Raw genomic sequence first — 27967 nt, 5'->3', positions numbered from 1 at the left:
CTGGGCTGGGTACTCACCACTGAGACAACCTGACCTCCAGCAGTTGAGCAACCAACCACGACCATACACATCAACCAATCCCTCCCCCACATCGAAGCACCCCGGCTGGGTACTCACCGCTTAGAGTTCTCCTCAGCACCCAACCATAAACCACCATACCCCCACCCTCTCTCCGTCCCCTCCCCAGAAAACATCCCCCTCGGGCTGTGTACTCACCGCTTAGAGTTCTCCTCAGCACCCCTACCTCCAGCAGTTTACCGACCATAAACCATCATACGCCACCCCATCCCAATCCCTCCCCCACATGGAAGCACCCCGGCTGGGTACTCACCACTGAGAGGATCCGTCTGTGCCGCTGACCTCCAGCAGGTCATAGTCGTCCTCCAGTGTAAAGTCAGAGAAGACCAGGGCGATGGTGTCTCCAGGCTCAGCCAGGACGGTCCAGGTACAGTCTGCATTGTTGCTGTACTCCCCTGGGTAGTTGGGGCTGGTGATCACACCGCTCTGGCCTCGTAACGTTCCCCCACAACCGTCATCCGCTGGGGGAGAGATAAAAGAGATGGGTTAGAAAAACAAACTGACTGATAGACAGACAGAGAAGAAGAAGGAGAGAGAAACATGCTTCTAGACAGACAGAGAAGATGAAGAGAGAAACAGGCTTCTAGACAGACAGAGAAGAAGGAGAGAGAAACAGGCTTCTAGACAGACAGAGAAGAAGAAGAAGGAGAGAAAAACAGGCTTCTAGACAGACAGAGAAGATGAAGAGAGAAACAGGCTTCTAGACAGACAGAGAAGAAGAAGGAGAGAGAAACATGCTTCTAGACAGACAGAGAAGATGAAGAGAGAAACAGGCTTCTAGGCAGACAGAGAAGAAGAAGGAGAAGGAGAGAGAAACAGGCTTCTAGACAGACAGAGAAGAAGAAGAAGAGAGAAACAGGCTTTTAGACAGACAGAGAAGAAGAAGAAGGAGAGAGAAACAGGCTTCTAGACAGACAGAGAAGATGAAGAGAGAAAAAGGCTTCTAGACAGACAGAGAAGATGAAGAGAGAAACAGGCTTCTAGACAGACAGAGAAGAAGAAGAAGAAGAAGAAGAAGAGAGAAACAGGCTTCTAGACAGACAGAGAAGAAGAAGAAGGAGAGAAAAACGGGCTTCTAGACAGACAGAGAAGAAGAAGGAGAAGGAGAGAGAAACAGGCTTCTAGACAGACAGAAAAGAAGAAGAAGAAGGAGAGAGAAACAGGCTTCTAGACAGACAGAGAAGAAGAAGAAGAAGAAGAAGAAGAAGAAGAAGAAGAAGAGAGAAATAGGCTTCTAGACAGACAGAGAAGAAGAAGAAGAGAGAAACAGGCTTCTAGACAGACAGAGAAGAAGAAGAAGGAGAGAGAAACGGGCTTCTAGACAGACAGAGAAGAAGAAGGAGAAGGAGAGAGAAACAGGCTTCTAGACAGACAGAGAAGAAGAAGAAGAAGAAGAAGAAGAAGAAGAAGAAGAAGAAGAAGAAGAAGAAGAAGAAGAGAGAAACAGGCTTCTAGACAGAGAGAGAAGAAGAAGGAGAGAGAAACATGCTTCTAGACAGAGAGAGAAGAAGAAGAGAGAAACATGCTTCTAGACAGACAGAGAAGAAGAAGGACAAGGAGAGAGAAACAGGCTTCTAGACAGAGAGAGAAGAAGAAGAAGAGAGAAACATGCTTCTAGACAGACAGACAAGAAGAAGGAGAAGGAGATAGAAACAGTCTTCTAGACAGACAGAGAAGAAGAAGAAGAAGAAGAAGAGAGAAACAGGCTTCTAGACAGACAGAGAAGAAGAAGAAGAAGGAGAGAGAAACAGGCTTCTAGACAGACAGAGAAGATGAAGAGAGAAACAGGCTTCTAGACAGACAGAGAAGAAGAAGGAGAAGGAGAGAGAAACAGGCTTCTAGACAGACAGAGAAGATGAAGAGAGAAACAGGCTTCTAGACAGACAGAGAAGATGAAGAGAGAAACAGGCTTCTAGACAGAAAGAGAAGAAGAAGGAGAAGGAGAGAGAAACAGGCTTCTAGACAGACAGAGAAGAAGAAGAAGAAGGAGAGATAAACAGGCTTCTAGACAGACAGAGAAGAAGAAGAACAGAGAAACAGGCTTCTAGACAGACAGAGAAGAAGAAGAGAGAAACAGGCTTCTAGACAGACAGAGAAGAAGAAGAAGAAGAAGAAGAGAGAAACAGGCTTCTAGAAAGACAGAGAAGAAGAAGGAGAGAGAAACAGGCTTCTAGACAGACAGAGAAGAAGAAGGAGAGAGAAACAGGCTTCTAGACAGACAGAGAAGAAGAAGGAGAGAGAGAAACAGGAATGATAAGTGTACATGTATATTTCATATATTTTATTTCATTCCATTTTGGGGGGGGGGGGGGGGGGGGGGGGGGGGATTACTGCTGCCAAATGTGATATGAGCGTGAAAGTGAAATGGACATTGTTGCATAAAAGAGTCCAGTTGTTGTTTCTTAAAATATTTTCTGTTTCTTAGACACAACTGATTTTATAAACATTATTAAAAAAAACAGGCGCCAGCGAGTTCTTTAGAATGGTAGAGCTGAAATATTTGTTTGCGTCATATGAAATGGTACTAAACTATTCCAGAACGTTGGAATCATAATTATCATGATGTTTTGATCCCGTCATATCTCCGTGGTATAACGTTTTTTAACGTGCAGTATTATTGAGAGACGTTGTTTTGTTACACAAAACTTAGAACAAAGATAACCACATAAGAACTATGTGGTTTGTTGACAAGCTAATAACAGCTCACATCAATATGGCTAGTTGACAGGCTAATAACAGCTCACATCAATATGGCTAGTTGACAAGCTAATAACAGCTCACGTTGATATGGCTAGTAGACAAGCTAATAACAGCTCACATCAATATGGCTAGTTGACAAGCTAATAACAGCTCACATCAATATGGCTAGTTGACAAGCTAATAACAGCTCACATCAATATGGCTAGTTGACAAGCTAATAACAGCTCACATCAATATGGCTAGTTGACAAGCTAATAACAGCTCACATCAATATGGCTAGTTGACAGGCTAATAACAGCTCACATCAATATGGCTAGTTGACAAGCTAATAACAGCTCACGTTGATATGGCTAGTTGACAAGCTAATAACAGCTCACATCAATATGGCTAGTTGACAAGCTAATAACAGCTCACATCAATATGGCTAGTTGACAAGCTAATAACAGCTCACATCAATATGGCTAGTTGACAGGCTAATAACAGCTCACATCAATATGGCTAGTTGACAAGCTAATAACAGCTCACGTTGATATGGCTAGTTGACAAGCTAATAATAGCTCACATCAATACGGCTAGTTGACAGGCTAATAACAGCTCACATCAATATGGCTAGTTGACAAGCTAATAACAGCTCACGTTGATATGGCTAGTTGACAAGCTAATAACAGCTCACATCAATACGGCTAGTTGACAAGCTAATAACAGCTCACGTTGATATGGCTAGTTGACAAGCTAATAACAGCTCACATCAATATGGCTAGTTGACAAGCTAATAACAGCTCACAAAAATATGGCTAGTTGACAAGCTAATAACAGCTCACATCAATATGGCTAGTTGACAGGCTAATAACAGCTCACGTTGATATGGCTAGTTGACAAGCTAATAACAGCTCACATCAATATGGCTTGTTGACAAGCTAATAACAGCTCACGTTGATATGGCTAGTTGACAAGCTAATAACAGCTTACATCAATATGGCTAGTTGACAAGCTAATAACAGCTCACATCAATATGGCTAGTTGACAAGCTAATAACAGCTCACATCAATATGGCTAGTTGACAAGCTAATAACAGCTCACATCAATATGGCTAGTTGACAAGCTAATAACAGCTCACGTTGATATGGCTAGTTGACAAGCTAATAACAGCTCACATCAATATGGCTAGTTGACAGGCTAATAACAGCTCACATCAATATGGCTAGTTGACAAGCTAATAACAGCTCACGTTGATATGGCTAGTTGACAAGCTAATAACAGCTCACGTCAATACGGCTAGTTGACAAGCTAATAACAGCTCACGTCGATATGGCTAGTTGACAAGCTAATAACAGCTCACGTTGATATGGCTAGTTCACAAGCTAATAACAGCTCACGTCAATACGGCTAGTTGAGAAGCTAATAACAGCTCACATCAATATGGCTAGTTGACAAGCTAATAACAGCTCACGTTGATATGGCTAGTAGACAAGCTAATAACAGTTCACGTCAATATGACTAGTTGACAGGCTAACTTTCAGGGGATAAACTAGAGTCATCTATCGTGATGATAACAGCAGTCCGACTGACAACTTTACCAGGACTTGCTGATGTCAAGCTCTTTCTAAAAGCCTAGAGGCTACCTGCTCTAACCACCAGGTTACCTGCTCTAACCACCAGGTTACCTGCTCTAACCACCAGGTTACCTGCTCTAGCCACCAGGTTACCTGCTCTAACCACTAGGCTACCTGCTTTAACCACTAGGCTACCTGTTCTAACCACCAGGTTACCTGCTCTAACCACCAAGTTACCTGCTCTAACCACCAAGTTACCTGCTCTAACCACCAGGTTACCTGCTCTAACCACCAAGTTACCTGCTTTAACCACCAGGCTACCTGCTTTAACCACTAGGCTACCTGCTCTAACCACCAGGTTACCTGCTCTAACCACCAGGTTACCTGCTCTAACCACTAGGCTACCTGCCTCTAACCACTAGGCTACCTGCTCTAACCACTAGACTACCTGCTCTAACCACTAGGCTACCTGCTCTAACCACTAGGCTACCTGCTCTAACCACTAGACGACCTACCTCTAACCACTAGACTACCTGCTCTAACCACTAGACTACCTGCTCTAACCACTAGATTACCTGCCTCTAACCACTAGACTACCTGCCTCTAACCACCAGGCTACGTGCTCTAACCACTAGGCTACCTGCTCTAACCACTAGACTACCTGCTCTAACCACTAGACGACCTACCTCTAACCAGTAGGCTACCTGCTCTAACCACTAGACTACCTGCTCTAACCACTAGACTACCTGCCTCTAACCACTAGGCTACCTGCCTCTAACCACTAGGCTACCTGCCTCTAACCACTAGGCTACCTGCTCTAACCACTAGACTACCTGCTCTAACCACTAGGCTACCTGCTCTAACCACTAGGCTACCTGCTCTAACCACTAGACGACCTACCTCTAACCACTAGACTACCTGCTCTAACCACTAGACTACCTGCTCTAACCACTAGACTACCTGCTCTAACCACTAGGCTACCTGCTCTAACCACTAGATGACCTACCTCTAACCACTAGACTATCTGCTCTAACCACTAGACCCCCTGCTCTAACCACTAGACTACCTGCCTCTAACCACTAGGCTACCTGCCTCTAACCACTAGGCTACCTGCCTCTAACCACTAGGCTACCTGCTCTAACCACTAGACTACCTGCTCTAACCACTAGGCTACCTGCTCTAACCACTAGGCTACCTGCTCTAACCACTAGACGACCTACCTCTAACCACTAGACTACCTGCTCTAACCACTAGACTACCTGCTCTAACCACTAGACTACCTGCTCTAACCACTAGGCTACCTGCTCTAACCACTAGATGACCTACCTCTAACCACTAGACTATCTGCTCTAACCACTAGACCCCCTGCTCTAACCACTAGACTACCTGCCTCTAACCACTAGACTACCTGCCTCTAACCACCGGGCTACGTGCTCTAACCACTAGGCTACCTGCTCTAACCACTAGACTACCTGCTCTAACCACTAGACTACCTGCTCTAACCACTAGGCTACCTGCTCTAACCACTAGACGACCTACCTCTAACCAGTAGGCTACCTGCTCTAACCACTAGGCTACCTGCCTCTAACCACTAGACTACCTGCCTCTAACCACTAGGCTACCTGCTCTAACCACTAGACTACCTGCTCTAACCACTAGGCTACCTGCTCTAACCACTAGACGACCTACCTCTAACCAGTAGGCTACCTGCTCTAACCACTAGACTACCTGCTCTAACCACTAGACTACCTGCCTCTAACCACTAGGCTACCTGCTCTAACCACTAGGCTACCTGCCTCTAACCACTAGACTACCTGCCTCTAACCTGCCGCCCCGTTTCTTATGAAGCAAGCTAAATGACACATTTTTTTGCTTAGCTAGCTATCTATATGCTAGCTATCTACATGCCAAATGGATAGGTTACCTTCACGTATCTGAAACGATCAATTGATGTTTACTGATCATAAAGCTGTTTCAGTCTGATGAAAGAGATAAATGTGGAATAATCTGAAATATGTAGTTCTGAAACCTTCACGAAAATATTATAAATAAACAATTATACAATGTTTTTTTCATCAATTCTTTGTCAATGGTTTTAGGTTTTGGTCCCCCCCCCCCAGCAGTCAAATCGTTTCCTGTAGTTTAATTTAATTTTATGTGTACATAGAGAATTCAGACCGCTATAGTTGCAGTCTTTCTAAGACACAACACAATAGAACCCGTGTTAAAACCCTCTGAAAGGGTCTTCAGGGTAATAATGACTTAAGGATATAATAATTCAGGGGAAGTGCCTGATTGGCTGATGCTAGTCAAATCAACGGGGGACTGAGTACATGGGATTAATTCAGATTTTGTGTTAATTATTTTCACATTGGGAACTCTCTCTCTCTTCCATCCTTTAAGATTATTATAAGGAGACAATTTAAACAACAAAAATGGAGTCCTGGTAATTGTGGCCCGGGGCTCTGTCTGTCTCTGCAGAGGGAGTAGAGTAGATGCTGTTAGCCATTAAGCTGGTAAATCTGGTAAAACACACACACACACACACAAACACAAATGTAGGCATGTGCACATAATCTGAATTAATCCCATGTACTCAGTCCCCCGTTGATACACACACACACCGTAAACAATGACAAATACAGTCCAAAGTGTCATGACACTTTGTCTACATCAGAAAGTATTCATAATTTTTAACACATTTTGTTGATTAAATTGATTACATTTAGATTTAGTGTCGATGATCTACACACAATATCCCATAATATCAAGGTAAAAAAAAACTAATGTTATACAACAATTAAAGCTGAAATGTCAATAAGTATTCCAGCCCTTTGTTTGGGAGTACACACGTGCTTCACAAATCGCATAATAATAGGGGGCGATATTTAAATTTTGGGATGAAAAATGTTCCCGTTTTAAACAAGATATTTTGTCACGAAAAGATGCTCGGCTATGCATATGATTGACAGGTTTGGATAGAAAACACTCTGACGTTTCCAAAACTGCAAAGATATTGTCTGTGAGTGCAACAGAACTGATGTTACAGGCAAAACCCAGATTAAAATCCAATCAGGAAGTGCCGCATTTTTTGAAACCGCCTCATGCCAATGACTCCTTATATGGCTGTGAATGAGCTACGAATGAGCTTACGTGTTCCACGTATTCCCCATGGTGTCTACAGCATTGTGACGTCTTTTTACCCATTTCCATTGAAGAATAGCCGTAAGGGACCATATTTAGCAAGTGGTCACATGGTGTCTCCTGCAGAAAATCTTGCGTAAAATGCTGAGGTAGCCATTTTTCCAATCGCTTCTTATGAGAAACCAATTGCCTCGACGGATATATTATCGAATATATATGTTAAAAACACCTTGAGGATGGATCCTAAACAACGTTTGCCGTGTTTCTGTCGATATTATGGAGCTAATTTGGAAAAAAGTTTGGCGTTGTAGTGGTAGCATTTTTCGGTCGATTTCTCAGGCAAGCATGATGAACAAACGTGAGCTATTTCGCCTACAAAAATAATATTTTGGGAAAAAAGTAACATTTGCTATCTAACTAGGAGTCTCCTGAGTGAAAACATCCGAAGTTCTTCAAAGTTAAATGATTTAATTGGATTGCTTTTCTTATTTGCGTGAAAATGTGGCCTGCTGCCAGCAGAGCCTAGCATAGCATTATGCTATGATAAACTTACACAAATGCTTGTCTAGCGTTGGCTGTAACGCATATTTTGAAAATCTGAGATGACAGTGTGATTAACAAAAGGCTAAGCTGTGTCTCAATATATTTAATTTGCGATTTTCATGAATAGGAAGTTTCTAGGGGTATTTATGTCCGCTGCGTTATGCTAATTCGTTTGGGGCTATGATTACGATCCCGGATCCGGGATTGCTAGTCGCAAAAGTCAATTAAAACATGTTTTTCAACCACTCCACAAATTTCTTGTAAACAGACTATAGTTTTGTCAGGTCGGTTAGGACATCTACTTTATGCATGACACAAGTCATTTTTCCAACAATTGTTTACAGACAGATTATTTAACTTATATTTCACTGTATCACAATTCCAGTGGGCCAGAAGTTTCCATACACTAAGTTGACTGTGCCTTTAAACAGATTGAAAAAACTCCAGAAAATGATGTCATGGCGTTAGAAGCATCTGATAGGCTAATTGACATCACTTGAGGCAATTGGAGGTGTATCTATGGATGTATTTCAAGGCCTACCTTCAAACTCAGTGCCTCTTTGCTTGACATCATGGGAAAATCAATAGAAAACAGAAAACAAAAAACTCAGAAAACAAATTGGTGACTTCCACAAGTCTGGTTCATCCTCATCAATTTCCAAACGCATGAAGGTACCACGTTCATCTGTACAAACAATAGTACCCAAGTATAAACACCATGGGACCACGCAGCCGTCATACCGCTCAGGAAGGAGACCCGTTCTGTCTCCTAGAGATGAACGTACTTTGGTGTGAAAAGTGTTAATCAATTCCAGAACAACAGCAAAGGACCTTGTGAAGATGCTGGTGAAAACAGGTACAAAAGTATCGATATCCACAGTAATACATGTCCTATTATCGACATAACCTGAAAGGCCCCTCAGCAAGGAAGGAGCCACTGCTCCAAAACCGCCATAAAAAAGCCAGAATACGGTTTGCAACTGCACATGGGGACAAAGATCGTACTTTTTGGAGAAATGTCCTCTGGTCTGATGAAACAAAAATAGAACTGTTTGGCCATAATGACCATCACTATGTTTGGTGGGAAAAGGTGGGAGGCTTGCAAGCCCAAGAACTCCATTCCACTCGTAAAGCACGGGGGTGGTAGCATCATGTTGTGGGGGTGCAGGAGGGACTGGAGCACTGCAGAAAAATCACGTGGATATATGTTAGAGGAATTCTAAATTCCTATATGTTTTGTAGCCAAAACCAAATTCGCACTCTCTCTATTTCACTAATGAGTTGTAAATTCATTAATTATGCATGAAATAGATCGAGACCAGTCTTAAAAGTCAGGTAATAGCGTTTAATTCAAGAGAGTACTGGTTACATACACATTTTTCCACAGGTTATAAACTGAAAATGACGTCAGCGTTTTCTAAATGTTCTATCTCTTTCATGACACCGGTAGAGAGGCCCTATAGTTCTCGAGCCTTCCCTCCTCTCCTAAAGCCAAGGTCAGTAACTGTAAATCAGCATTCTAGGCAGTCTGGAGATAGTTCATTCATTTGTACAAAGGAACAGACCGTCATTGTTACTAAACTCCTGACTATATTATATACATTTGGGAATGGGAGCAAGAGAGAAAATTCATATATGTACAGTACATAATAGCATTTGGACTAGTCAGTCCTGATTGAAATGTATTCATAATTAGTCATCATTGATAAAAATTCCCTTAACAATATATTGAAGCAACATCTCAAGACATCAGTCAGGAAGGTAAAGCTTGGTCGCAAATGTGTCTTCCAAATGGACAATGACCCCATGCAGGTGAGGGTACATTTTCTATTTTTTGGGAAAATGACGCCGAACAAAACAAACACTACAAAACGTGACGCTAAAGGTTATATCAACTTCCCACAAACACAGGTGGGAAAAAAGGGCTACCTAAGTATGGTTCTCAATCAGAGATAATGATAGACAGTTGTCCCTGATTGAGAACCCTACCTGGCCAAAACATAGAAATACAAATAATATAACATAGAATACCCACCCCAAATCACACCCTGACCAAACCAAATAGAGACATAAAAAGGATCTATAAGGTCAGGGCGTGACATTATGACAGGGCATTTTTACTAGGATTAAATGTCAGGAATTGTGAAAAACTGAGTTTAAATGTATTTGGCTCAGGTGTATATAAACCTCCAACTTCAACTGTCGGTACGTGGTTGCAAAGGGCATCAGTGTTTTAACATCGCAATTACCCTAAGCAGGATACTCTGATCACAGTCCAATACAGAAATCTGGCAGTGGCTTCTCTCTTGAGGCTCTCTCTTGTTCAGATATCGGTAAGTGGACTAGAGGCAGGGCATGAAAGGGATAACGAATCCAGTTGTCTGTTTCAGCAAAGTACCTGCGTAATTGCGCACCCTACTCACTCAGGTGCGTCGACACTCAGATGTAGAAGCACGGTGGGTAGGACAAACTCCATAGAAAAGGCCAAAACCTAGGAAGAAACCTAGAGAGGAACCAGGCTATATGGGGTGGCGAGTCCTCTTCTGGCTGTGCCGTGTGGAGATTATAACAGAACATGGCCACGATGTTCAAATGTTCGTAGATGACCAGTGGCTATGCCGGATTAAGTGACATGCTATTCTATAAAATAATTTCTCAGTAATTAATATTACCTGATTGAGCTAATCATGTAAATGTTATTAACGAGAGAGTCAGGGCAGCACAAAATAATATTTATAGAGCTGTTATCTTCCGAATAAACTCTTGAAGACCTAGTCATATTTTACATCAATAGCTGTCAAGATTAATCATCACATCAGTCTCATCTGAAAGTTGTAAATTCTTGGTTATCTGCACGAACCCTGGCTAACAAGTTGAATCAGAAATACACAATTGGGTTTAATTATTTATTTACTAAATACCTAACTAATCACACACACATACACATAATTAATCATAACTTGATTACAAATTACGTCATAAAGGAAAACAGCTTGTTATACAAAAAAAAAGGGCTGGGTTTGAGTGAAAGAGCGGGAAGACTGAGGAACAAAGGGTGAAGCTGTGCTATCGTAAATACAGTATCTTGTGCATTCTAAATTACCTCCCATTTGGAAAAGGAAAATGCAATAAATATTTACTCTGAGCTGCGCTTCGGTAGGTTGGTGGTAGATGGAAGGCCGTGTTGCCAAACCGAGTCCTTTGAAGAATGTCTCTGCTGGTAAATTGGATACGATGTAGTAATGTCGTTGTGTGGTAGACGGGGAACTCTGTCTGTTCCTTCCTAAACTGTGTTTGCAGCTGCTGTTGCTAACTCAACGGCTAGGAGGTATAACTTCTGTAGTGAATAATAGTTCAAAGTTCATACCATTTGCAACCAAAGCTCACGCTGAGGTTGGCTTAGTTCTGTAGTTGAAATGTTGGTTCTTTTAACGCAGAGGCTGCAGACCTCATGTACTTGGAACAGGAGGTTATATTGTCGTCACGGCTTTATATAGGAAGGGAGAGGAGGGCGTGTTTCAGAAGTTTTCAAATCAAATCAAATTTTATTTGTCACATACACATGGTTAGCAGATGTTAATGCAAGTGTAGCGAAATGCTTGTGCTTCTAGTTCCGACAATACAGTAATAACCAAAGAGTAATCTAGCTAACAATTCCAAAACTACTACCTTATACACACAAGTGTAAAGGGATAAAGAATATGTACATAAAGATATATGAATGAGTGATGGTACAGAGCGGCATAGGCAAGATGCAGTAGATGGTATCGAGTACAGTATATACATATGAGATGAGTATGTAAACAAAGTGGCATAGTTTAAAGTGGCTAGTGATACATGTACAACATAAAGATGCAGTAGATGATATAGAGTACAGTATATACGTATAAATATGAGATAAATAATGTAGGGTATGTAAACATTATATTAAGTAGCATTGTTTAAAGTGGCTAGTGATATATTTTACATAAATTCCCATCAATTCCCATTATTAAAGTGGCTGGAGTTGAGTCAGTGTGTTGGCAGCAGCCACTCAATGTTAGTGGTGGCTGTTTAACAGTCTGATGGCCTTGAGATAGAAGCTTTGATGCACCTGTACTGACCTCGCCTTCTGGATGATAGCGGGATGAACAGGCAGTGGCTCGGGCGGTTGTTGTCCTTGATGATCTTTATGGCCTTCTTGTGACATCGGGTAGTGTAGGTGTCCTGGAGGGCAGGTAGTTTGCCCCCGGTGATGCGTTCTGCAGACCTCACTACCCTCTGGAGAGCCTTACGGTTGTGGGCGGAGCAGTTGCCGTACCAGGCGGTGATACAGCCCGGCAGGATGCTCTCGATTGTGCATCTGTAGAAGTTTGTGAGTGCTTTTGGTGACAAGCCAAATTTCTTCAGCCTCCTGAGGTTGTGCCTTCTTCACGTTGCTGTCTGTGTGGGTGGACCAATTCAGTTTGTCTGTGATGTGTAAGCCGAGGAACTTAAAACTTGCTACCCTCTCCACTACTGTACCATCAATGTGGATATTGGGGTGTTCCCTCTGCTGTTTCCTGAAGTCCACAATCATCTCCTTAGTTTTGTTGAAGTTGAGTGTGAGGTTATTTTCCTGACACCACACTCCGAGCGCCCTCACCTCCTCCCTGTAGGCCGTCTCGTCGTTGTTGTTAATCAAGCCTACCACTGTTGTGTCATCCGCAAACTTGATGATTGAGTTGGAGGCGTGCGTGGCCACGCAGTCGTGGGTGAACAGGGAGTACAGGAGAGGGCTCAGAACGCACCCTTGAGGGGCCCCAGTGTTGACGATCAGCGGGGTGGATATGTTGTTACCTACCCTCACCACCTGGGGGCGCCCCGTCAGGAAGTCCAGTACCCAGTTGCACAGGGCGGGGTCGAGACCCAGGGTCTCGAGCTTGATGACGAGTTTGGAGGGTACTATGGTGTTAAATGCTGAGCTTTAGTCAATGAACAGCATTCTCACATAGGTATTCCTCTTGTCCAGATGGGTTAGGGCAGTGTGCAGTGTGGTTGAGATTGCATCGTCTGTGGACCTATTTGGGCTGTAAGCAAATTGGAGTGGGTCTAGGGTGTCAGGTAGGGTGGAGGTGATATGATCCTTGACTAGTCTCTCAAAGCTTCATGATGACGGAAGTGAGTGCTATGGGGCGGTTCGTTCAGTTCAGTTACCTTAGCTTTCTTGGGAACAGGAACAATGGTGGCCCTCCTGAAGCATGTGGGAACAGCAGACTGGGATAAGGATTGATTGAATATGTCCGTAAACACACCAGCCAGCTGGTCTGCGCATGCTCTGAGGGCGCGGCTGGAGATGCCGTCTGGGCCTGCAGCCTTGCGAGGGTTAACACGTTTAAATGTTTTACTCACCTCGGCTGCAGTGAAGGAGAGTCTGCATGTTTTGGTTGCGGGCAGTGTCAGTGGCACTGTATTGTCCTCAAAGCGGGCAAAAAAGTTATTTAGTCTGCCTGGGAGCAAGGCATCCTGGTCGTTACAGTCCCTGATGTCCCTCTGGAATGCTACCCTTGCTCGGATTTCATCAACCTTGTTGTCAAGAGACTGGACATTGGTGAGTAGTATGCTAGGGAGTGGTGCGCGATGTGCCCGTCTCCGGAGCCTGACCAGAAGACCGCTTGGTTTCACTCTTTTACGACGTCGTTGTTTTGGGTCGCAGGCTGAGATCCATTCCGTTGTCCTGGGTGGAAGGCAGAACACAGGATCCGCTCCGATGATATTCTTGGTCGTACTGATGGTGAGTTCACGCTGCTCTTATATTCAGTAGTTCTTCTCGACTGTACGTAATGAAACCTAAGATGACCCATAGCCCATGTTTATTTTATTTCACCTTTATTTAACCAGGTAGGCAAGTTGAGAACAAGTTCTCATTTACAATTGCGACCTGGCCAAGATAAAGCAAAGCAGCTAGACACATACAACGACACAGAGTTACACATGGAGTAAAACAAACATACAGTCAACAATACAGTATAAACAAGTCTATATACGATGTGAGCAAATGAGGTGAGATAAGGGAGGTAAAGGCAAAAAGGCCATGGTGGCAAAGTAAATACAATATAGCAAGTAAAACACTGGAATGGTAGATTTGCAATGGGAGAATGTGCAAAGTAGAAATAAAAATAATGGGGGTGCAAAGGAGCAAAATAAATAAATAAATTAAATACAGTAGGGAAAGAGGTAGTTGTTTGGGCTAAATTATAGGTGGGCTATGTACAGGTGCAGTAATCTGTGAGCTGCTCTGACAGTTGGTGCTTAAAGCTAGTGAGGGAGATAAGTGTTTCAAGTTTGAGAGATTTTTGTAGTTCGTTCCAGTCATTGGCAGCAGAGAACTGGAAGGAGAGGCGGCCAAAGAAAGAATTGGTCCTGGGGGTGACTAGAGAGATATACCTGCTGGAGCGTGTGCTACAGGTGGGAGATGCAATGGTGACCAGCGAGCTGAGATAAGGGGGGACTTTACCTAGCAGGGTCTTGTAGATGACATGGAGCCAGTGGGTTTGGCGACGAGTATGAAGCGAGGGCCAGCCAACGAGAGCGTACAGGTCGCAATGGTGGGTAGTATATGGGGCTTTGGTGACAAAACGGATTGCACTGTGATAGACTGCATCCAATTTGTTGAGTAGGGTATTGGAGGCTATTTTGTAAATGACATCGCCAAAGTCGAGGATTGGATGGATGGTCAGTTTTACAAGGGTATGTTTGGCAGCATGAGTGAAGGATGCTTTGTTGCGAAATAGGAAGCCAATTCTAGATTTAACTTTGGATTGGAGATGTTTGATATGGGTCTGGAAGGAGAGTTTACAGTCTAACCAGACACCTAAGTATTTGTAGTTGTCCACGTATTCTAAGTCAGAGCAGTCCAGAGTAGTAATGTTGGACAGGCGGGTAGGTACAGGTAGCGATCGGTTGAAGAGCATGCATTTAGTTTTACTTGTATTTAAGAGCAATTGGAGGCCACGGAAGGAGAGTTGTATGGCATTGAAGCTTGCCTGGAGGGTTGTTAACACAGTGTCCAAAGAAGGGCCAGAAGTATACAGAATGGTGTCGTCTGAGTAGAGGTGGATCAGAGACTCACCAGCAGCAAGAGCGACCTCATTGATGTATACAGAGAAGAGAGTCGGTCCAAGAATTGAACCCTGTGGCACCCCCATAGAGACTGCCAGAGGTCCGGACAGCAGACCCTCCAATTTGACACACTGAACTCTATCAGAGAAGTAGTTGGTGAACCAGGCGAGGCAATCATTTGAGAAACCAAGGCTGTCGAGTCTGCCGATCAGGATGTGGTGATTGACAGAGTCGAAAGCCTTGGCCAGATCAATGAATACGGCTGCACAGTAATGTTTCTTATCGATGGCGGTTAAGATATCATTTAGGACCTTGAGCGTGGCTGAGGTGCACCCATGACCAGCTCTGAAACCAGATTGCATAGCAGAGAAGGTATGGTGAGATTCGAAATGGTCGGTAATCTGTTTGTTGACTTGGCTTTCGAAGACCTTAGAAAGGCATGGTAGGATATATATAGGTCTGTAGCAGTTTGGGTCAAGAGTGTCACCCCTTTTGAAGAGGGGGATGACCGCAGCTGCTTTCCAATCTTTGGGAATCTCAGACGACACGAAAGAGAGGTTGAACAGGCTAGTAATAGGGGTGGCAACAATTTTGGCAGATAATTTTAGAAAGAAAGGGTCCAGATTGTCTAGCCCGGCTGATTTGTAGGGGTCCAGATTTTGCAGCTCATTCAGAACATCAGCTGAGCAGATTTGGGAGAAGGAGAAATGGGGAAGGCTTGGGCGAGTTGTTGTGGGGGGTGCAGTGCTGTTGACCGGGGTAGGAGTAGCCAGGTGGAAAGCATGGCCAGCCGTAGAAAAATGCTTATTGAAATTCTCAATTATGGTGGATTTATCAGTGGTGACAGTGTTTCCTATCTTCAGTGCAGCGGGCAGCTGGGAGGAGGGGTTCTTATTCTCCATGGACTTTACAGTGTCCCAGATCTTTTTTGAGTTAGTGTTGCAGGAAGCAAATTTCTGCTTGAAAAAGCTAGCCTTGGCTTTTCTAACTGCCTGTGTATAATGGTTTCTAGCTTCCCTGAACAGCTGCATATCACGGGGGCTGTTCGATGCTAATGCAGAACGCCATAGGATGTTTATTTGTTGGTTAAGGGCAGTCAGGTCTGGGGAGAACCAAGGGCTATATCTATTCCTGGTTCTAAATTTCTTGAATGGGGCATGTTTATTTAAGATGGTTAGGAAGGCATTTTTAAAAAATATCCAGGCATCCTCTACTGACGGGATGAGATCAATATCCTTCCAGGATACCCCGGCCAGGTCGATTAGAAAGGCCTGCTCGCTGAAGTGTTTCAGGGAGCGTTTTACAGTGATGAGAGGAGGTCGTTTGACCGCTGACCCATTACGGATGCAGGCAATGAGGCAGTGATCGCTGAGATCTTGGTTGAAAACAGCAGAGGTGTATTTAGAGGGCAAGTTGGTTAGGATAATATCTAAGAGGGTGCCCGTGTTTAAGGCTTTGGGGAGGTACCTGGTAGGTTCATTGATAATTTGTGTGAGGTTGAGGGCATCAAGTTTAGATTGTAGGATGGCTGGGGTGTTAAGCATGTTCCAGTTTAGGTCGCCTAGCAGCACAAGCTCTGAAGATAGATGGGGGGCAATCAGTTCACATATGGTGTCCAGAGCACAGCTGGGGGCAGAGGGTGGTCTATAGCAGGCGGCAACGGTGAGAGACTTGTTTTTAGAGAGGTGGATTTTTAAAAGTAGAAGTTCAAATTGTTTGGGTACAGACCTGGATAGTAGGACAGAACTCTGCAGGCTATCTTTGCAGTAGATTGCAACACCGCCCCCTTTGGCAGTTCTATCTTGTCTGAAAATGTTGTAGTTTGGAATTAAAATGTCTGAATTTTCTTCCTAAGCCAGGATTCAGACACAGCTAGAACATCCGGGTTGGCAGAGTGTGCTAAAGCAGTGAATATAACAAACTTAGGGAGGAGGCTTCTAATGTTAACATGCATGAAACCAAGGCTATTACGGTTACAGAAGTCATCAAAAGAGAGCGCCTGGGGAATAGGAGTGGAGCTAGGCACTGCAGGGCCTGGATTCACCTCTACATCGCCAGATGAACAGAGTAGGAGTAGAATAAGGGTGCGGCTAAAAGCAATAAGAATTGGTCGTTTAGAACGTCTGGAACAGAGAGTAAAAGGAGGTTTCTGGGGGCGATAAAATAGCATCAAGGTATAATGTACAGACAAAGGTAAGGTAGGATGTGAATACAGTGGAGGTAAACCTAGGTATTGAGTGATGAAGAGAGAGATATTGTCTCAAGAAACATCATTGAACCAGGAGATGTCATTGCATGTGTGGGTGGTGGAACTACTAGGTTGGATAAGGTATAATGAGCAGGACTAGAGGCTCTACAGTGAAATAAGCCAATAAACACTAACCAGAACAGCAATGGACAAGGCATATTGACATGAAGGAGAGGCATACTCAGTCGAGTGATCAAAAGGGTCCAGTGAGTGGAGAGGTTGGTTGGGGGTCACGGCGATTTAGACAGCTAAATCGGTAGCAAGCTAGCATAGGATGTTCTGAAGATGAGTTTTTGGAAAAATAAAAATGTATGTGAAAAAAAAGTTGTAAATATATATATATATATACGGGACAAAAAATACGTCTGAACTGCTATGCCATCTTGGGAGAGATGTCCCATCACAGGGGCGGGCCACTGATTGAGCAGAGCGCTAACCTTATAAAAACCCAATTGTCACATTTTAGAAGCTAAAATCACATTTCGTCCCATCATGAATAATTTCATATTCAAACATTTAAATTGAACAACAATTCCATGTGAATCCGATAACTCTGATGTGTAGACTTTACACTGTAGAGTTTATGTCATCCTATCATTGATGAGAATGTCTCAGATGACAACCGAAGCACGATCAGGTGGACTGGGGACAGCAAGGAGTCATCAGGCCAGGTAGTCCTGAAGCATGGTCCTAGGGCTCAGGTCCTCCAACATCAGATAACCTACATTTATCTATTAAGGTTCAAATAAAAATATAGAATCTGAGAGATTGAACGGTGCAAAGTTCAAGTCTGTCTGGTCGGTTTAATGCTCCCTCCATATGGAGAAGCAGACCGACATCAAAGTCTTCTTTCCCTGGGTGTCATGACAACCAACCCGTGAGGCAGCGCAGACCATGGAAAAATACACACACACACCAGCCTCTCAAATATGCACAGGGAGGAGAGGGAGGAGAGAGGGAGACACGAGAAAGGAGAGAAGGGGTAGGAGAGAGAATAAACACATTTGAGACTCTGTACAAATTTAAAATCCCAAACAATGCAGAATTAGGACAAATCTAGCTAATTATCAAAATCTAGAAGAATAGCAAAAATATATATTTTTTAAAACCAAATAGTTCTCAAAACTTCCAAAACCTCAGAGAGATGAACTTGGAGAAAAGTCAATTCTGCCATCTGGTAAAGGGACTCTGCTCAATTACACAAACATAATCCCAGGACAGCCACACAATTAGACCCAACCGAATCATGAGAAAACAAAAAAGATGATTACTTGACACATTGGAAAGAATTAACAAAAAAACAGAGCAAACTAGAATGCTATTTGGCCCTAAACAGAGAGTACACAGCGGCAGAATACCTGACCACTGTGACTGACCCAAACTGAAGGAAAGCTTTGACTATGTACAGACTCTGTAAATATAGCCTTGCTATTGAGAAATGCCTCCGTAGGCAGACCTGGCTTTCAAGAGAAGACAGGCTATGTGCTCACTGCCCACAAAATGAGGTGGAAACGGAGATGCACTTCCTAACCTCTTGCCAAATGTATGACCATATTAGAGAGACATACAGTGCCTTGCGAAAGTATTCGGCCCCCTTGAACTTTGCGACCTTTTGCCACATTTCAGGCTTCAAACAAAAATATATAAAACTGTATTTTTTTGTGAAGAATCAACAACAAGTGGGACACAATCATGAAGTGGAACGACATTTATTGGATATTTCAAACTTTTTTAACAAATCAAAAACTGAAAAATTGTGCGTGCAAAATTATTCAGCCCCCTTAAGTTAATACTTTGTAGCGCCACCTTTTGCTGCGATTACAGCTGTAAGTCGCTTGGGGTATGTCTCTATCAGTTTTGCACATCGAGAGACTGACATTTTTTCCCATTCCTCCTTGCAAAACAGCTCGAGCTCAGTGAGGTTGGATGGAGAGCATTTGTGAACAGCAGTTTTCAGTTCTTTCCACAGATTCTCGATTGGATTCAGGTCTGGACTTTGACTTGGCCATTCTAACACCTGGATATGTTTATTTTTGAACCATTCCATTGTAGATTTTGCTTTATGTTTTGGATCATTGTCTTGTTGGAAGACAAATCTCCGTCCCAGTCTCAGGTCTTTTGCAGACTCCATCAGGTTTTCTTCCAGAATGGTCCTGTATTTGGCTCCATCCATCTTCCCATCAATTTTAACCATCTTCCCTGTCCCTGCTGAAGAAAAGCAGGCCCAAACCATGATGCTGCCACCACCATGTTTGACAGTGGGGATGGTGTGTTCAGCTGTGTTGCTTTTACGCCAAACATAAGGTTTTGCATTGTTGCCAAAAAGTTCAATTTTGGTTTCATCTGACCAGCGCACCTTCTTCCACATGTTTGGTGTGTCTCCCAGGTGGCTTGTGGCAAACTTTAAACAACACTTTTTATGGATATCTTTAAGAAATGGCTTTCTTCTTGCCACTCTTCCATAAAGGCCAGATTTGTGCAATATACGACTGATTGTTGTCCTATGGACAGAGTCTCCCACCTCAGCTGTAGATCTCTGCAGTTCATCCAGAGTGATCATGGGCCTCTTGGCTGCATCTCTGATTAGTCTTCTCCTTGTATGAGCTGAAAGTTTAAAGGGACGGCCAGGTCTTGGTAGATTTGCAGCGGTCTGATACTCCTTCCATTTCAATATCATCGCTTGCACAGTGCTCCTTGGGATGTTTAAAGCTTGGGAAATCTTTTTGTATCCAAATCCGGCTTTAAACTTCTTCACAACAGTATCTCGGACCTGCCTGGTGTGTTCCTTGTTCTTCATGATGCTCTCTGCGCTTTTAACGGACCTCTGAGACTATCACAGTGCAGTTGCATTTATACGGAGACTTGATTACACACAGGTGGATTGTATATATCATCATTAGTCATTTAGGTCAACATTGGATCATTCAGAGATCCTCACTGAACTTCTGGAGAGAGTTTGCTGCACTGAAAGTAAAGGGGCTGAATAATTTTGCACGCCCAATCTTTCCATTTTTGATTTGTTAAAAAAGTTTGAAATATCCAATATATGTCGTTCCACTTCATGATTGTGTCCCACTTGTTGTTGATTCTTCACAAAAAAATACAGTTTTATATCTTTATGTTTGAAGCCTGAAATGTGGCAAAAGGTTGCAAAGTTCAAGGGGGCCGAATACTTTCGCAAGGCACTGTATTTCCCTCAGATTACACAGACCCACAAATAATTCAAAAACAAATCCAATTTTGATAAACTCACATATCTACTGTCCTTATACGTAAGTGTGTTAATATTCAGTTGTCAGTTTGTTTACTGTAAAATGGCATTGTATCTGGTCAAACACTATTGGTTCCAGAAGTTTACTGAGGGTTGTTAATGTTATGGATGATGCGAATTTTCGCAGCTTTTTGTTAAAAATCGCGCAACATTTCAAAGTCCTGCTACTCATGCCAGGAATATAGTATATGCATATGATAAGTATGTGTGGATAGAAAACACTCTGAAGTTTCTAAAACTGGTTAAATTGGGTCTGTGGCTATAACAGAACGTGTTTAGGAGTAAAAATCCCTGGTAAAACTGTTTACCAAAAACAAAAACGCCTACAGCTTCCACACGATGTCACCATTGCTATCAATATCAGAATAATTTATCCCTGGTTACAACACAAATAGACCCCTCCCTTCTTCTGACGCAACACAGTATGTTGTGAAACTGAAAAAATGGACGATGATTTCCAGACTTGCTGCTATCGAATACAGATCGCCCCGTGATCAATTTGATACATCATTAACGTTTATTAATACCTAAAGTTGGTTTAGAAATGTCGTTTGAAGTGATTTGTAAAAGTTTATTGGCGACTTTTGTAATTTTAAAAAGTGACGTTGCGTCTTGTAAATGGACTTTTTGCAGCATCAGACTGGCCTTCAGCAAATTACATTTTGGGTATACAATGACAGATTTAATCGGGAAAAATACCCAATTGTGATGTTTATGGGACATATAGGAGTGCCAACAAAGAAGCTCGTCCAAGGTAATGAATGTTTTATATTTTATTTCTGCGTTTTGGCTAGCGCCGGCTACCGCAAAATCTGTTGTTTACGTGTCGTGCTGGTATTTTGGGGGGTGCATGCTATCAGATAATAGCTTCTCATGCTTTCGCCGAAAAGCATTTTACAAATCTGACTTGGTGGCTAGATTCACAACGAGTGTAGCTTTAATTCAGTACCTGGCATGTGTGTTTTAATGAAAGTTTGAGATTTAACGAGTACTAAGTAAAGTACTATAGGTGGCGCTCTGAAATTTCCGCTGAGCAGTCCCTGTGCAGGGACCACCTCCATAAGAAGTTTTAACAGGTTGATTGGTTTACTAAGTTTACTAAGGGTTGGTAACAGGCTGGTTGGTCAGCTGTTTGAGCCAGTAAAGACTTTACTATTCTTAGGTAGCAGAATGACTTGAGCTTCCCTCCAGGCCTGAGGGCACACACTTTCTAGTTGGCCTATACTGAAGATATGGCAAATAGGAGTGTCAATATCGTCCGCTGTTATCCTCAGGACAAAGGAGAGAGGAGAGGAGAGGGGAGAAAGGAAAAAGGAGGATAGAGGAGATAGGAGAGATGAGAGAGGACAGAGGAGAGTGGAGAGGAGAGAAGATGGAGGAGAGGAGAGAGAGGAGAAAGGAGAGAGGAGAGACGAGAGAGGAGGAGAGACGAGAGAGGAGAGCACTGAAAAAGATAGAGAACTGCTAAATGAGAAGTGATCTGATCCAACAGAATACACACCCCCACCATCCCAAAAAGTCCCGACTGCCAAGCTATGGCCTAGTTTTTGTTGGTGTACGGCTGTGCTCTTAAACTTATGCACAGGCTAGGTAATTGGAGGAGCATTAGCCATACGTTTATGAGAAAGCATTCAGGCGTGTTCGCCAGCTTTTATGCTGCGCTGCCGCAGCGAGAGACCTCAATTAATCGCCGTGGAAATTGCCCGTTTCTAAAACGTGTAATTTCTCAGGAGGAAGTGACATATTTATGATATCCTGTCTGCCCGGACGCTTTGTTTCAGCCGGGCAAAACATGGGCTGGGGGGACAGAGCGGTTAAGGGAGGGAGAGAAGAAGAGTGGGACTTAGGGACAGAGCGGTTACGGGAGGGAGAGAAGAAGAGTGGGCTGGGGGGACAGAGCGGTTAAGGGAGGGAGAGAAGAAGAGTGGGACTTAGGGACAGAGCGGTTACGGGAGGGAGAGAAGAAGAGTGGGCTGGGGGGACAGAGCGGTTACGGGAGGGAGAGAAGAAGAGTGGGACTTAGGGACAGAGCGGTTACGGGAGGGAGAGAAGAAGAGTGGGCTGGGGGGACAGAGCGGTTACGGGAGGGAGAGAAGAAGAGTGGGCTGGGGGGACAGAGCGGTTACGGGAGGGAGAGAAGAAGAGTGGGCTGGGGGGACAGAGCGGTTACGGGAGGGAGAGAAGAAGAGTGGGACTTAGGGACAGAGCGGTTACAGGAGGGAGAGAAGAAGAGTGGGACGGAGGGACAGAGCGGTTAAGGGAGGGAGAGAAGAAGAGTGGGCTGGGGGGACAGAGCGGTTACAGGAGGGAGAGAAGAAGAGTGGGACGGAGGGAGGGAGAGAAGAAGAGTGGGACGGAGGGAGGAAGGGGCTGATAGAAGCAGTAGGGAGGGTAAAAGGGAGAGGGAAGAAAGATACTGTAGCTGAGAAGGAGAGAGGGAAATAGGAACAGAGACAGAGGGAAATAGGAAGAGAGAGAAAGAGGAACATATCGAGGGAAAGAGGAATAGAGAGAGGGAAAGAGGAACAGAGAGAGAAAGAGGAACAGAGAGAGGGAAATAGGAACAGAGAGAGGGAAAGAGGAACAGAGAGGGAAAGAGGAACAGAGAGGGAAAGAGGAACAGAGAGAGAAAGAGGAACAGAGAGAGAAAGAGGAACAGAGAGAGGGAACGAGGAACAGAGAGAGGGAAAGAGGAACAGAGAGAAGGAAACAGGAACAGAGAGAGAAAGATGAACAGAGAGAGGTAAAGATGAATAGAGAGGGAAAGAGGAACAGAGAGAGAAAGAGGAATAGAGAGGGAAAGAGGAACAGAGAGGGAAAGAGGAATAGTGAGAGAGAAAGAGGAACAGAGAGGGAAAGAGGAATAGAGATGGAATGAGTAATAGAGAGGGAAAGATGAATAGAGAGAGGGAAAGATGAAAAGAGAGAGGGAAAGAGGAATAGAGAGAGGGAAAGAGGAATAGAGAGAGGGAAAGATGAATAGAGAGGGAAAGATGAATAGAGAGAGGGAAAGATGAAAAGAGAGAGGGAAAGAGGAATAGAGAGAGGGAAAGAGGAATAGAGAGAGAAAGAGGAACAGAGAGAGGGAAAGAGGAATAGAGAGAGGGAAAGATGAATAGAGAGGGAAAGATGAATAGAGAGAGGGAAAGATGAAAAGAGAGAGGGAAAGAGGAATAGAGAGAGGGAAAGAGGAATAAATAGAGAGAGAAAGAGGAATAGAGACGGAAATAGGAACAGAGAGAGGGAAAGAGGATCAGAGAGAGGGAAATAGGAATACAGAGAGAAAGAGGAATAGAGAGAGAGAAAGAGGAATAGAGAGAGGGAAAGAGGAACAGAGAGAGAAAGAGGAATAGAGAGGGAAAGAGGAACAGAGAGAGGGAAAGATGAATACAGAGAGAAAGAGGAATAGAGAGGGAAAGGATAGTTAAGGTAAGAAGTCCAGACAGACACACAGAGATTAGGATGGAAGGATGGAAGGATGGAGGGATGGAGGGATGGAGGGATGGAAGGATGGAAGGATGGAAGGATGGAGGGATGGAAGGATGGAAGGATAGAAGGATGGAGGGATGGAGGGATGGAAGGATAGAGGGATGGAAGGATGGAGGGATGGAAGGATGGAGGGATGGAAGGATGGAAGGATGGAGGGATGGAAGGACGGAGGGATGGAAGGATGGAAGGATGGAGGGATGGAAGGATGGAAGGATGGAGGGATGGAAGGATGGAAGGATGGAAGGATGGAGGGATGGAAGGATGGAGGGATGGAAGGATGGAAGGATGGAAGGATGGAGGGATGGAAGGATGGAAGGATGGAAGGATGGAGGGATGGAAGGATGGAGGGATGGAAGGATGGAAGGATGGAAGGATAGAGGGATGGAGGGATGGAAGGATGGAGGGATGGAAGGATGGAGGGATAGAAGGATGGAAGGATAGAGGGATGGAAGGATGGAGGGATGGAAGGATGGAGGGATGGAGGGATGGAAGGATAGAGGGATGGAGGGATGGAAGGATGGAGGGATGGAAGGATGGAAGGATGGAAGAATGGAGGGATGGAAGGATGGAGGGATGGAAGGATGGAAGGATGGAAGGGTAGAGGGATGGAGGGATGGAGGGATGGAGGGATGGAAGGATGGAGGGATGGAAGGATGGAAGGATGGAAGGATCGAGGGATGGAAGGATGGAAGGATGGAAGGATGGAAGGATAGAGGGATGGAAGGATGGAAGGATGGAAGGATAGAGGGATGGAGGGATGGAGGGATGGAAGGATAGAGGGATGGAAGGATGGAAGGATGTAGGTGAAGAGAGGTCCTGTTGTGTCTCTGTGCCCATCCGTGTGTGATCTCTCTGTCTCTCTCTCTAACCCACACACACACACACACACACACACACACACACACACACACCATGTGTGTCTGCACGTTGGCTTCCTGAGTCCCGGTCTGGTCACAGATGTCTCTGTGTCACAGCGCTCTGGTCAACATGCACACTGACACAAACCACAGGTACTGCACTGACAGAGACATAGAGTGTGTGTGTGTGTGTGTGTGTGTGTGTGTGTGTGTGTGTCTTTCCGGTCAGATTGTATAACTCATATGTCAACGTGTAATGTCTGACAGAGTCTTGTTGTAATGTCATGTTGCTGCTGACGAGACACACCATGGCAGGTGTCATCGCTGTGGGGGTCCTGGTTACATCAGAGTGAAGGGCAAACGGTTCAGGCATTTGATCGGGCAGCTATAAAGCCACAGGGGTCCTGACGTGGTAAATAAGACAGAGAAACCGCCATACACCCCTGACCAGTCTGTCACTACACCAACAACTATGTTGTGTGTGTGTGTGTGTGTGTATGTGTGTGTGTGTGTGTGTGTGTGTGTGTGTGTGTGTGTGTGTGTGTGTACTGTTGCATGTGTGTGTATGCGTCTGTGCTTCTCTGTGTATTTGTATCGGTGTGTATGGGTGTATTGGTTTGTGTGTGTGTGTAGCTGTGTGGGTGTGTATGTGTGCATCGGTGTGTGTGTATCGGTGTGTGTGTGTGTATTTGTGTGTGTGTGTGTGTGTATCGGTTTGTGTGTGTGTGTAGCTGTGTGGGTGTGTATGCGTGTATCGGTGTGTGTGTATCGGTGTGTGTGTATCGGTGTGTGTGTTTGTGTGTATGTGTGTATCGGTGTATGTCTGTGTGTGTGTGTATCGGTATGTGTGTGTGTATCGGTATGTGTGTGTGTGTATCGGTATGTGTGTGTGTGTGTGTGTGTGTATCGGTATGTGTGTGTGTGTGTATCGGTATGTGTGTGTGTGTATCGGTATGTGTGTGTGTGTGTGTGTGTGTATCGGTATGTGTGTGTGTGTATCGGTATGTGTGTGTGTGTGTGTGTGTGTGTGTGTGTGTGTGTGTGTGTGTGTGTGTGTGTGTGTGTGTGTGTGTATCGGTATGTGTGTGTGTGTGTATGTGTGTGTGTAGGTAGCCTACCTCTGCAGTAGGGCAGGGGGAAGTCCCATGCTGCGGTCCCAGCAGACGTAGCCAGACAGGACAGCGCGGTGTGACCCTCCAACACGTAGCCCGGGCTGCAGCTGTACCTGATCTTCTCTCCAATGTTAAAGGTTGAGCCCTGTTGAAGACCGTTGACCAGCTGGCCTGGGTTACCACAGGTATAACTGGGTAGAGCTGGGAGGAGAGGGAGAGAGAGAGAAGTTACCACAGGTATAACTGGGTAGAGCTGGGAGGAGAGAGAGAGAGAGAGAGAGAGAGTTACCACAGGTATAACTGGGTAGAGCTGGGAGGAGAGGGAGGGAGAGAGAGAGAGAGAGTTACCACAGGTATACTGTAGATGAATCACCTCCTATTAAAGCCCATTCAGAGAGATTACCACAAGTATAGCTGGGTAGAGAGATAAAAGAGGGAGGGAGGGAGGGAGGGAGGGAGGAAGGGAGGGAGGGAGGGAGGGAGGGAGGGAGGGAGGGAGGGAGGGAGGGAGGGAGGGAGGGAGGGAGGGAGGGAGGGAGGGAGGTGAGGGAGGGAGGGAGGGAGGGAGCATATGAGATAGTGAAACACATACAGGATACTACATAAAAACCTTCACACCAAATCAAAATTCTATACCTTAAACATGAATTTTGGTCGAAATTACTACCAAGGATTGTCTAGACTTCTAACAAACCAACATTTACAGCGGAAACCTGGAAATAACGTCCAAAACTAAGTGAGTAAAATGTTCAGTCTGAACCTACTTCTGAAGCCAAAAAGTAAAAGACAGTCATCTCTAGGTATTTGTGTTATATAAGGCTTAATAAACAAGGCTACTTAGCTACCAAGCTGCTAGGACAGAACAGACCTGGCTACATCTTCAACCAGCACTGACGTGAGATGATGACGATGATGATGAAAATGATTGATTCTATCAATGGCATCAGAGTTTTTTCACAGCCTCCTCCACCCGATGGAAGCCCAAAGTTGATTATTGACTGAAGCGCGCTAAATTGAGTTTCACGGATATAAAGAAGACATTTATCGAACAAAAGAACCATTTGTGATGTTACTGGGACCTTTTGGAGTGCCAACAGAAGAAGATCTTCAAAGGTAAAGCATTTTTTACATCGCTATTTCTGACTTTCGTGTCGCAACTCCCTGGTTGAAAATTATTTGTGTGCTGGGCACCGTCCTCAGATAATTGCATGGTTTGCTTTCACCAAAAATAAATCTGACACACATTGGATTAATAACAGGTTAAGATATGTGGCACTTGTGATTTCATGAAAAGTTTCATATTTATATTATATTTTTATTTTTATTTGGTGCCATTTCACCGGATGTTGGCCAGGTGGGACGCTATCGTCCCACATATCCCAAAGGAGTTTTAAAGGCAGACTTGTACATTTCCTCAGTGAAAACACTGTACAGGGTACTGAGTACTGAGCAAATGTCAAAATAACTTTTTTACATAATTACCGTACGGCAGACCACGTATTCACCCTGCATACCCTAAGTGACAAACAAACAAACCAAAAAAAAGCAAAACAAAGTCTTCTCATGTTGACTTCAAAAAAAGCATTTGACTCAATTTGATTTTATTATATTTATTATAATATATAACTATACAAATTGATGGAGAGTGTTGTTGGGGGAAACATCAAACAAAATAAGATCCAAACAAACAAATATTATGTTAAAATTGGCAAAGACAAACACAAACGTTTCCTTCCACAGGGCCCGTGGGGTGAGACAGGGATGCAGTTTAAGCCCCACCTTCTTCAAAAATATTTACATCAACGAATTGGCACTAGAACAGTCTGCAGCACCCGGCCTCACCCTACTAGAATCTGATGTCAAAATGTCTACTGTTTGCTGATGATCTGGTT

The 27967-nt window shown here is 44.1% G+C and overlaps 1 protein-coding gene across 1 annotated transcript; it reads right to left on the bottom strand.

Annotated features, from left to right (window-relative positions):
• Window positions 1–2: 2 nt before the first annotated feature.
• Window positions 3–26720, bottom strand: LOC118941217 (CUB and sushi domain-containing protein 2). The gene is made up of 3 exons (XM_090206673.1): window positions 26712–26720; window positions 26082–26385; window positions 3–539 (listed from the first exon to the last, which is right to left on the bottom strand). The coding sequence occupies exons 1-3, from the start codon at window positions 26718–26720 to the stop codon at window positions 328–330; spliced, it is 525 nt and encodes a 174-aa protein (XP_090062799.1). The 3' UTR covers window positions 3–327.
• Window positions 26721–27967: the final 1247 nt, after the last annotated feature.

The sequence above is a fragment of the Oncorhynchus mykiss genome, chromosome 18, assembly GCF_057628025.1.
Source record: "Oncorhynchus mykiss isolate SJ-2025 chromosome 18, ASM5762802v1, whole genome shotgun sequence".
In the NCBI taxonomy this organism is placed as follows: Eukaryota; Metazoa; Chordata; class Actinopteri; order Salmoniformes; family Salmonidae; genus Oncorhynchus; species Oncorhynchus mykiss.
The sequence above is the reverse complement of the archived record's forward strand: the minus strand, read 5'-3'. Positions and strand labels throughout refer to the sequence as shown.